Here is an 11,549-nt window from a genome sequence, read left to right on the forward strand (position 1 = left end):
CAGCCTTGGTTTGTGGTTTCTCACAGATCTAGAAGGAAGACTGTTCTGGACTGAGTGCCACAAATAACTGCTGATCTGTGAAATGGCCACCTGTGTGTAGCCACAGGCTCCTCATCACTGCTCAGTGGTTGCTGCAGCCACCATGGGTAAGGGACCACTAAAACCAAAAAAGATTTGTGTTCTCGTGTCATTGGCCTGGGTGGGAGCAATGTTTTGTTTCTTGAGACCTGTATTCCAGATTTAATAGTGCAAATCAGGAACTTTTCAGATGCTCTGATAGTGTTGTGCTTTTTTTTACCAGGACCTGATCTACAGTTGGCTGGAGGAAAAAGTGGTTCCTTGCTTTCTTCTGTTCCAGAATAAAATAAGTTGTGGGAAATCTTACGAGTTGATGTTGGGTTTTATTTGTTTATTTCTGTAAAGGTTGGAGTCCATGCTCTTAAAGGTGTTTTCCAACTGTAATGATTCTGATTCTTCTTGCACGGAAATGGTTTTGTGCAGGTAGGAAGGATTTTGGATTAAAACTCTTCCTGAAACGGCAGTTGTGAGTTCACCCTTCATAGCAAACTTGATAACACAAAGACTTCAGTGTCTGCAGATTCTGTCCCAGAAGTAATTCATGGGAACAGTGTGACAAAACTAACTTATGGCTAAGATCTGGTGCCAAACGGTTCTTGTGGTGTTCTTGGGAGTACAGCCATGAGCAAGTCCTTAAAATGGAGTTAACTCCAGCACCAGGCTCCACCCTTGGCTGGGAACATCCCTTTTTGAGAGGGGAAAGGAAGGTGCACATGGTGGTTCCCCATGTTTAGTTCCTGATGCAGTGCCTGTGGATTCCAGGCAGGACTGCAGCACCATCCTGCTCATCTTGCCCCGAGTGTCACGGTGCTGCTGATGTCACCTGGGGCTTGGCCAGAGCTGGTTTGAGGAGGTTTCAGAGTGTCTTGAGCAGGGGAGGTGAGGATCAGACTTATTCGTGTCATGAAAGGTTTTGCTGAGTGTTTGGGAACACAGAACAGGCCTGACAGGCTGCTGTGGTACAGTGTAAGGTGGCTCTGATGGGAACAAAGGTTAATTTGAGACGTGGGAACACAAGATGGGCCCCAAGCTAGAGATTACATCTGGAACAGGCTTGGAGCCTACGTCTGTGAACCGGCTGGAGGCAGCCTGCTGGGAGCTTCAGGGGGTTTGGAGGTTCCCTGGCACAGGGCCAGGGTATCTTTGCCATCTCTGTACACCAACCTCATACAGCAAAAGCATTTCAAGTGGAAAAGGGCTGTGCTCAGAGCTAACAGGTCTCCCAGTCTTATTCTCCATGATTTAAACTGGTTTCTGTCCCCATTGCCTCTGGAGCTGTTCCCCAGTTGTCTCTACTCCCTGTTACTGCTCTGCTGTGGGAGGTAAAGGGGGGTCTCACCCCACCCAGGTTATCAAAACAACAGAAACAGCCGTTAAGGAAAACAATCATTCAACATTTATGTAATTACACAAAGTGGGAAAGTGTCTTGGGTTACACTGCCCTGTCTGCAGCCCCCACCAGTTGAAGAAGCCTCCCGAGGTGGGTCTCCCTGAGCAGTGCTGGTGTATGAGGGACAGCTGAAGGGTTCAGGACCCTCTCCTCCACTCCCTTGAGATTTGGGGGAGGAAATTAAAGACTATCATTTTGACCTACCTGGTGTGGGGCTGCCTCTCAGAGGGCACTACAGAGTCCCTGTGCAAGAAAAGGCTGACAAATCTTCAGTGCCACACACACATGGCTGAGGCCAGTGTCCCCTCTGGGCTGCTCAGAGCCTGGACCTGATCCTGGTGTCCTGGCTGAGCTGCAGTGACCCTCCTTGTAGCTGATGCCTTTTGAGCCCCTTCCTTGTCAGAAAACACCAGACTTCTTGAAGGGGACAGTAACGGCCCACGGTGTCTGTCCTGCTGTCTGTGCCACTGACCAGGGAGGCAAACAGAACCTTCTGGAACATGGCACATGTCCACATGCAGCTGCCTGGGGCTGGGATTTTCTACAGTCACTCTGGAGGGAGGTGTTCTCCAGACATGTCACCTGCTGTCACCTGCTCTCCAGTGCAAGGATTTATCCTGCCTGCTGCGGTCTCACCATGGGGATGAGCATTTAAGGTGAAGAGCATTTTCCAGCATCTCCAGCATCACCCTGCCCCTCCTGTGCTCCACAGGAGCCACTGCTGCCCCATAGCCACGTTCATGGGGCTGGCAGGGCACAGCCATGTGCTGTGGTGCTTCTGGCTGACCCAAGGGCCATGTTCAATCACACTGATCCCTGAGGAAATGCAACATTCCTCCACTAGCTTCAGCTTCCTCATCATCCTCACATCACTGCTGGCTGTGGCGCAGCAAGTCTGCTCCATGGGCTGGCTGGCCAGCTGGGAAGAGCCCTCAGGAGGGAGAAGGTGACCCTCAGGAAAAAGGAGAAGAGCCACAAGAGTCCTTGGACTTGCCCCTGTGGGCGACCTGCCGGCCTCAGCGCTGGTAGAGGGTGATGATCCCTGCGCGGTGCAGGCTCCTCCACAGTGCTGCCTCCAGCATCATGTCGTGGTTGGCATAAAACACCAGAGGTTTCTTCTCCACCTCGAAGTAGTGGTCTGAGAACTGCTCGTAGTTGTCTGTGATGAACCCGTAGGCACTGACCTGTGGGGCAGACAGAGCACAGGGTCAAGGCTTCACCTCGGGGTCCATCACCACCACCACCACTCCCTTCAGTGTGGGCCCTGAAGGGACAGGGGACATGTAGGACAGCCACTAGGATACACTGGAAGCCCACAGCAGCCAAACTGGGGATTCCCTTCTCCCCAGGGGAACTGTGGCCCCTTACCTGGTCACAGGTGTGGAGGGCAGTGAGGAGCATGAGGGCACCAGTGCTGGGCATGTAGAGGGAGCTGTACTGGGTGTTCAGGAGCTCCGACCGCAGGAACCTGATGGGGATATGATGGTTGTGGGGACTCAGGGCTGGCACAGCCCTGCAGCCCCCAGACCCACACCTACACAGCCCTCTCCAATGACACCAGAGCCCGGCAAGGCAGGAGGAGCACTGAGTGGAACACAGGGCTCAGGTGGGTTCATTTGCTCAGAGGTTGGTAAAAGGCACCTCTCTGCTGTTTGGAGCCACCCCAACCCAGGCACTTTGATGAAAGACAGGAAAAGACCATCCTGTTGGACCCTACCTTTGCTCCTGTTAGACCAGGATAAAATGTAATTTGTCTTGGGGAATGGGTGCAAGGTGAGCACAGGGAGGAATAGGAGGGGATGTGAGCTGTGCTTCTGTGAGCAGGAATGGCAGGGGAGAGATGCCTCTGCCTTGTGTGCAGACAGCAGGGCAGGGATGGTTCCAGTGTCTGGGGGAGACTGGGACTGCACTTTGATGCTGGGCAGCTACTGGTTTGTACTGGAGTGAGCAGAGGGGGGAGGGAGGTGGTCTGAGCCCAGCGCAGAGACAGACAGCAGCCACAGTGCTCATTACTCTCACCTTGTTGTCAGGTACTGCAAGAAATCAGGATGCAGCAGCTTGAACTTCTCTGCAGATGCCTCTGGTCCAAAATACTTCTGTGGCCTGCAGCAAGGCAAGGAAAAGGGCAGAACTTTGTCATGGGAGTCCTGGAGCGCCTTGGGGTTTATCCCAGCAGGGACAGATGTGGGGTGAGGACAGGTGAGTCACACCTGCATCACCAGGGGTGCTGGAGGGATCTTGGGGAGCTACTCACTTGTCCCCCTTGTCTGAGCCCTCAGGTACTGGGGTGCCCTGGATGGCTGATTTCAGCATGACATAGTCACGGATATCAGAGGGGATGAAGATGTACTTCAGGTCCTGCAGCAGGGACACAGACAGGGCACTTGGAGGGAGGTTTAAGGACACTGCCCACACTTGCAGGTGAGGACTGAGGGCTCCCGAGATGGGGAGGTCTCAGAAGTAAACCCAGCCTGAAGGGACAATTTGATTCAACTCCCCAAGAAGCCCTCAGGGTCTCACCTTGCCCTGGGGGACTTGGGTGAAGCCGTACTCCTCGTAGGAGATGAGGGAGTTCTTCATGGTGTTCACCGTGAAGCCGTAGAAGGAGACCTTGGTGCCAACATCCTCCTCGAAGCCTTTGATCACGGCACCATTGATCCTGCAGGAGAAACAGAGAACGTGTGTCCAGGGCTGGGCACACATCTCCCAGCAGCCACGGCCCCATCCTGCCTGGGATTCGTGCTCACCTGAACACCAGGTGGTGGCTGTCGATGGCCTTGCCCTGCCGCGAGCCGTTGAGGATGCCGCCGTTGCCCACCACGGCACAGCGGACGCAGCCCCCGGGGAAGGTGGCCCTGTCGAAGAGGTGCCGGTTGGCCGAGGAGTTGAGGAGCTGGAGGGTGCTGCCCACCACTGGAAAGGGAGCAGGATGTGACCAGTCAGCAGGGAGAAGGTGTGTGTCAATCCACGTGAGCACGTGCAGCAGCACACACAGAGCAGAAGCAGCACACGGGAAAACTCACAGCACTCCCGTGCAGGAGAGAGGTCTGCAGGTGGGAGAGGGGGGCACCAGACAGGCCCTTCTCTCCCAGCTTGGTGTCACCTCCTCATATCTCTTATGTCCCCATGCTCCCAACCCTGCTACAAACAGCAGCCACCCAAGGCAAGGCACAGGGATGGATCCAGCCCCAGCCCTGCAGATGCTGCTGCCTGTGCCAGCCATGTCCCCTCCTGACAAAGTCTCTGCAACTGTCACTGGTTCTCTCCTGCTCACCATCGTTCCCAGCACTTCCCAGCCCAGGGACTGAAGCCAGCGGCTGCCAGGGAGAACAGAGAGTGGGTTTGGGCTGGGAAGGGAAACAATCTCCAGGCACAACAATGGAGCTGCTTGTCCGAGCTCCTCCAGCCCCAGTTAATAATCCCAGACACAGTGCAGCTTTTATTCAGGGAAAATGTCATAAGATGCAGCAAGCAGTGTTTGCAAAGCTGCACCCTCCACCCTGTGCCCCAGGAGGTGGATGGGAAGAGATCAACATTCCTGGCTCCTCTGCAGGGCTCCTTGCCTGTCCCACATCTCCAGTCCTTTCTGCTGGGCTCCCCAGTCCCCTCAAGCTGCCCCACATCCCAGCTGGGTCTGTACCTGCAAGGGGCAAGCCTTGCCAGCCATAGGGGACGTGTCGTGTCTTCAGCCTGTTCCAGGTCTCCAGGGTGAAGTGCTGGTCCCACATCAGCACAGGGGTGTTGAAGTGGAAGATCTCCCGAAATTTGGGGTCTGCCTTTGCTCTGGCCATCACTGACTGGAGGCAGGGGCTGGGCTGGGAGGGAGGAAGGAGGATCCTTGCTCAATCTCCAGCCTGGGTCTGCCTTCCCTGTGACACCTCCACCCCTCAGCAGGCACCAAGGTGAGAACAAACCCAGGGACAGAAATGCTCCTTGTCCATCACATGTTCTGCTGGGTCACCCAGGCAGGGCACTGCCTCATGCCTTGGTTTTGTCCTGCAAAACAGCCTTTGGCACCCAGCTTAGTGAGGCTGGGAGAACCAAGGCTTACAGAGTCACCTGAAGGTGTGAAAGATTCAGCACCTTCAGGTGTGGGCACCCTGTTAAAGGTGTGGGCCCTGCTAGAGCTCTGCTCTATGAGAGCAGAACAGTGACAGCCCCCCCGGGCCTGGGTCCATCCCCATGAGTCTCCAGCCTGGACTGCTGGCACAGGAGTCAGAGGGTTGGAGGGGGCTGGTGATGCTGGCCCCAGCCTCCACATGGGGGAATGGCAGCAGGGAGGCCTGGGGAGAATCACTTGTGTGGATGGACAAGGTTGCTCCTCTGTAAAACCCCTTCCAGAGGGTGCTGGTCCTCCTCAGCCTCCCCACACAGCCCTTCAACCAACAAAACCCAGCAGGGAGGGGCGCCATGGACATTGCTGTGTTAATGATTACCTGCTTTCTGCTGGGCTCTGGCTCCTCCAGTTTGGCAGAGGGCTTGAGGGAATTCCCACTGGGATGGGGGAAACATATGGCAGAGTTAAAAATCCATCACTTGGGCACTGGGGAAGCCCACAGTGGGCAGGGGCCTCCCAGTTCCTGCCGGGATGGCTGAGCACCTTCCCTCCTTACCTCTCCAAGCTGCCTCCAAGAGCCCAGCTGTGGCTGCCAGCTCCGTGTGGTGTCCCTGAGGCAGCCAGGATCAGTGCCTCTGGCTGCAGCAAGCTGGGAGAAGACAAGTGAGGGCTCAGCTGAGGAGGTGACACTGAGCATCCTGACATCCCCCCACCTGTGAGAGCCACACACAGGGCAGGACCACGACCCCTCCATTTATCTCCTCTCCACTGCTGTCTGTGCCCACCCACCCCCATCTGCAAGTGGAGAGATGGAGGATTTGCAAAATACAGGGTTTGTGCAGCCACCATCTCCTGGCGAGTCCCACCTCCAGGACTCCCAGGTACCAAAACCCACACCCAGCCCAGCCTGCAGCCCTGGGGGAATCCTGCTGGGACCTCCCTGGCTCTTCCCACCATTCCTGAGTCTGAAGGGGACCAGGCTGGAATAAACTGGTCAGGCCAGCAGGACACATTTAGTTGTTATACTGAAGAAGCAATCAGCAACTGGGGTCTGGAGGCTCTTGGGGCGCATGGGACCCCCTCTGCCATGGGGGTGGCCGGGGCATGTCCTGCCCCTTCATTAGTAGCAGGGGCTGCCCACCCTGAGCAACTTGGGGTGCCCTGAGTCCCACGGGGCCAGGCTGAGCTGACCTAGCCCCTGGGGGGGCACGGGGGCTGGGGGTGGGCAGGCAAGCAGGAGGTGGGAGCCCACCGGAGGGGAACAGGCTCCCATTCATCCCCACACAGAAAGGCCCTTCAGAGCCCCCGGCCCCGCCGGCAGCGCGGGCGGCAGGTGCTGCGGCCAGAACGGGGCTATTGTGGAGGAGACAAGGGCTCCTTGTTACGGGATCCCTGCCTGGAGCCTGGGGACAGGTAGAGGCAGGTGGGGAGCGGAGCCTCACCCCCCCCAGCCCCCCTGGCGTGACGCTGCCTGGCACAGGGGTACAGCAGGCGTTGGGTTTCTGTCCCTGCCACGGCCCCTGTCAGCACCAGCAGCACCCACAGCCCTGCCCAGGAGCAGATCCAAACATGTTTGCCACCCAAACCCTGCTCTGTGCCACCCTGGGGGCATGGCATGACATGGGGGGACAGCCCAGCGCCCTGCCTGCTGGGCGCATCTCCCCAGGCGTGGACGGAAAGGCAGTGCCAAGCAGGTTTTGTCCCAGCACCTTCCTTGCACCAGCTCTTGGCAGGGGATGCTGAGGGTGCAGCAGGCTGAGCCCCAACAGTGGAGCAGGGCAGCTTTTAAATCAAGCCTGTGTGTCTTGCCTTGGTGTCCCATGGGAAGTCGGGTTCCCAGCAGGAACAGAGCCCTGCAAAGCCCTCACCACCCCAAACACAATGCTACAGCCCAGGGGTCAGCACAGCGTGGCTCACCCCTGAGGCTCATCCTGACATCACCTGAGCAGGCAGAGAGATGAAGGAGGGTAAATCTCCAAAAAGGTCCACCAAGATGGGACTGAGCCATCCCAGAGAGATGCAGAGGTGCAGCTTTCTGCAGGACCTTTCTGGTGTTAGCTCTGCAAGCATCCAACTAATCCCAGCCTGAGCAAACTTCTCTATTCCTTTGGCTTCCAGGGGGCAGTGCAGGGTCCATCAGAGGCTGTACCAGACCTGGTGGTTATACTGGAAGCTGCTCCTTCAGCCCAGGTACCAACAGCACATCCTCCAGAGCAAAGCTCTCCTACACGTGTCCCACAGCCAGGAGCTCTGGACCTGAGTGGGCTCAGCCCTGGTGAACTGCCCTGGGGTGCAGGGAGCTCGCCCCAGGGAGCTGCCCAGCTCCTCTTGCTGCCTCCATCTCACAGTGCAGGTGACCCCCATGTCCAGGCTTGAGCTGCATCCAAGCAGCCTCTCTCAGCCTCACCACCTCCCCAGCCCTTCCCACCAGGTTCACAAGCCCCAGCTGCACATCTCTGCCCACCCAGCCCCTTCCCAGCTCTCCAATGTCTCCTGCTCCTGTTTCTTCCCTTCCCTGGCTGATCCCAGTGCCTGCAGCACAAGGCAAAGCCCTGGGCAGTGGCAGTGGGAGGGTGCTGCACTACCTTCTGAGCTGCCAGGGATCTGTGGGAGCCCCAGAGTACAGCCCCTGACTGTGCCCAGGATGGAGGGAGGTGGCTCCTGCCGACCTTCTATGGGATTTGGCCCCACCTCCACCCATGGCCGGACACAGTGGGTGGAACCTGCTCATCATTTCTCCCGAGCTTTGTGCTGAACTGATAAACCAGTGCCAGCACCTCCCTGCACTCGCTTGCCAGCTGTGGGTGCTGGAGCCAGCTCTCCAGCACTGCTGCTGCCCAAACCCTGCCGGGAAGGGCGTGGGGCAGCTGGCCCCCCAGCAGACAGCAGCTCGGCGGCCTGATGGGGAGCCAAGCGCTTTGACGTCACCTGCCAGGATGTGGTGAAGCACCTCGTGCTGCTTGGTTGACTCAGAAGATGACAATCCTGCCCGGGACCGACAGATGCACAATGGGGCTGCGGGAAGGAGTGGCCGTGGCTGCCCGGGCACCGGGGTGGCAGCAGAGCCAGCCAAGCCTGGGTGCACTCCCTTACCACAGTGACATTCACAAATATGACATTCCTGGTCCAAGGCCACCCCTCATTTCCGGAAGATAACGCTGTGTGTGAGTGTTGTGAACACACACTCCAGCCTTATCTTCAGCAAATACTCCCAGGGCCCCATAGAGACAATTGAGGGAGCCACAACAGCAACAAGAATCCGCTCTTGCTCCATGTCACCATGAAGGGCTGAGCTCCAGAAGCATCTTTCCCTGGTGCAGAGCAGGGGTGGCACAGCGAGGCTGGGCAGAGCTCTGTGCTCATCCCTTCTGCCCTCATAATAAAGCCACGAGAGCAGCCAGCAGCTCACCAGTGGGGTTTGGGAGAGATGGACCAGCAGGGAGTGGGATAAGGCTGTGCCCAGCTGAACCCCAGGGATTTGGGTCTCCTCATCCCAGCTCTGCAGGGAACAGGGCATTTGCCCATTTCCATAGGGCCACCAGCTTTGCGTGGAACTAGAGGGGGACTTGGCATTGCTGTGGGGATCTGGTCCTGAGGTGACCTGGTGCTGGCTGCAGCCACCATCTAGCAGATCAGCTCCCTCCTGATCCCCTTTGTCCCCCTGTACCTCTGCATGGAGACACTGCTCACACTAACCTGCTGAAACCGAGTCACCTGCACCCACAGGTGAGGACCCGACCCTCCTGTCCCCACTGGCAGAGCAGGAAATGAGTGCTCTGTGATGGCACCTCGGCCATGTGAAATGGCCAGCCCAGCTCCAGACTCAGCCGTGTATCTATCCCGTGGCAGGGCAGGGCCAGTTCCCCCAGGGACACGGCTCTGTTGGGACGAGCAGCACTCATGGTGTGCCATGTTTGTAAACACAGGGGATCGAAGCCAACAGACTGCACTCTGGTTTGGGTTTAGCTTTGGGGGTTGAATTAAAGCCAAGAGGAGAGTCCAGGAGAGCTTTGGAGCACAGGTCAGCTCTGTGTTACCTCACCTGGGCCCCTCTCCGGGGCTGACCCTTGGTCCCATCGGTCAAGGCCTGGAGCCTGGGCCCCTTTCCAAGGAAGGTGACCTGGGCTGTGGCAGGTCCAGGCAGGGTTAGTCTGAAATGTGGTGGGGGGAACCTGCTCCCTGCTTCCATCCCATGGGTTTTCTCCACACCCTGCCCTTGCTGGGCCATAGACCCTGTGTCAGGGCTCCATTCCCAGCTCCAGTGGCACATTCTGCCCTCATGGGCCCGTTTCCCCTCTTGGGGACATCAAACTCTTTTCGGGGAGCTCGATGTCACCCCAGCCGTGGCTGCCCCGAGCAGTTGGGTAACCCTGCTGCTGGCACCGCTGAGCGAGGCTGAGAGAGCCAACAACCGGCCCGGGCTGCTGCAGAGACTCCTGATCCCCCAGCCCGGCAGGAGAGGGACCTCTGCCTTTGCCACGATGAGATGGGGCAAGGAGAGCTCCCAGCTGGGGAAGAGAGAAGGTCTGAACCTCAGAGCAGCTCAGCCGGCTGCATCCTCAGCAAATCCCTCTGCAACCTCACCCTCTGCAGGGCCGGCTCCGGTCCCAGAGCATCCCCCGTTCCCGAGCGGTTGGGCTCTGTCACAGCGATGGCACCCAGAGCACCCAGGGGGTGGTGGGGGACACGCACAGCGCTCCCCTGGCCCAGCCCTGATGCTCGCAGGGGACAGGGAGCTGATCGGGAGCCCCAGGCGCTGTGCGGGCTCCTTTCCCCGCGGAGCTCCCCGGGACACCCCAGCACCGCCTCCCGCTGGCCACGGGCGGGCTCGGGAAGGGGCTGCGGGAGCTTTGGAGGATGCAGGGGGGGCGGACGAAGTTGCAAAGCGCTGGAGTTCGGATAACGCTGCAGCCCCGGGTCGGCGGGCGGTGCGGGCGGCCCGGGGGAGCCGAGAGCGGGGCAGCCGTGCCGGGCCCTGCCAGGGGCGCTCAGTGCAGCCCCCTGGGGCCGGACCTCCCCCGGGACAACCGGCGGGCTCCGATCCCGCCCCGGCCCGGCGGGAACACGCGGCGGCAGCTGGAGCGGGTTCGATCCTCACCCGCCGCCGTCCCGCACTCAGCGATGGTTTCTGTGCCCTGGGATGCGCTGAACCCACGCGGGGACCCCTGGGGACCCCCCATGGCCTCGGGGTCCCGCTGTGGGCAGCTCTGGGCTCGGCTGGTGCCCACACCGGCACCTCGATTCCCCCTCCCCATCCCAGGGCACGGAACTCGTGCTGGGTTTGCACATCGCTGCCTCCCACCCCCGTCCCCCCTTACTTGGCGATGATCCTCTGGCTGGTGGGCGCCTCCACCGTAGCGCGGTAGTGACTGTAGAGGAGCAGGGAGGATGTTAAACCCGCCAGGAGCAAAAGGCAGAGCCTTTTCCAGTGCGGGGACCCCATCCCGGGCAATTCCGCCGCCGGAGCCGCGCGGGCGAGCCGGGATCGTGGCGGGCGGCCCCGGGCACACAAAGTTCCCGGCCCCTCTCTCCCCCAGCCCCCCGGGCGCGGACACCGCTGCGGGCTGGCTCCGTCCTGGCCCCGGTGCCCGAGCTGCACTTTGGAGCAGGCTGGGATATTCCTCCGGAGCGGTGGGAGGGAGGGTGTGAGCCGGAGGGAGGAGGCACCAGGCTGACTGGTTCAGACTTGCTGAGAGAAAAAGGCACTTTTGAGCTGCTTTTTTCTCCGAGCTGGGAATTAAACATTTACCCAGACCAGAAGGGAACTGAGATTTTTTTTTTTTTTAAACCTCTTTTTCATGCCACCCACCCGCTTCTCATAATGAGGGTCCCCCTTTTTATGACTTTCTTGTCGGACTCCAACACGTGCACGTTTGGGCTGCGCCCCCTCGGGCACCCGGCGGTGCCGCCCTCGAGCGGGTTTGTTTGTGCTTATCACAAACTGCAGCCTCTGAAAACCAGATGGACCTTGGGGTGCCCGATAACAGCACTTGTCACACACCCGCAGCCACCCGGGAACCCGCC

General features: G+C 58.9%; 1 protein-coding gene across 3 annotated transcripts; it reads right to left on the reverse strand.

Annotated features, from left to right (window-relative positions):
* Nucleotides 1–1,451: 1,451 nt before the first annotated feature.
* On the reverse strand, nt 1,452–11,104 carry ST6GALNAC2 (ST6 N-acetylgalactosaminide alpha-2,6-sialyltransferase 2). 3 transcript variants are annotated; one of them, XM_083874391.1, is made up of 10 exons: nt 10,844–11,104; nt 6,082–6,174; nt 5,905–5,962; nt 5,109–5,283; nt 4,216–4,381; nt 3,989–4,127; nt 3,723–3,826; nt 3,488–3,571; nt 2,837–2,936; nt 1,452–2,652 (listed from the first exon to the last, which is right to left on the reverse strand). In XM_083874391.1, exons 1-10 carry the CDS (start codon nt 10,966–10,968, stop codon nt 2,485–2,487), a joined length of 1,212 nt encoding a protein of 403 aa, XP_083730517.1. In that variant the 5' UTR covers nt 10,969–11,104; the 3' UTR covers nt 1,452–2,484. The 3 variants fall into 3 exon arrangements, with proteins under 3 accessions (XP_083730517.1, XP_083730518.1, XP_083730516.1); XM_083874392.1 differs by lacking the exon at nt 10,844–11,104 and having other exon boundaries at nt 4,216–4,323; nt 6,082–7,155; XM_083874390.1 differs by lacking the exon at nt 10,844–11,104 and having other exon boundaries at nt 6,082–7,153.
* Between the last annotated feature and the right edge of the window lie 445 nt (nt 11,105–11,549).

This window comes from Zosterops lateralis, assembly GCF_965231275.1.
Source record: "Zosterops lateralis genome assembly, chromosome: 18".
Taxonomy (NCBI): domain Eukaryota; kingdom Metazoa; phylum Chordata; class Aves; order Passeriformes; family Zosteropidae; genus Zosterops; species Zosterops lateralis.

Coding starts and splice junctions, on each gene's coding strand:
- ST6GALNAC2 (XM_083874390.1), bottom strand. CDS start 6,482: ATGGTGGGAAGAGCCAGGGAGGTCCCAGCAGGATTCCCCCAGGGCTGC. Junction 5,963..6,081: donor CTTGGAGGCAGCTTGGAGAG/GTAAGGAGGGAA, acceptor CCCCCATCCCAG/TGGGAATTCCCTCAAGCCCT. Junction 3,572..3,722: donor GGCTCAGACAAGGGGGACAA/GTGAGTAGCTCC, acceptor GCCTTGCTGCAG/GCCACAGAAGTATTTTGGAC.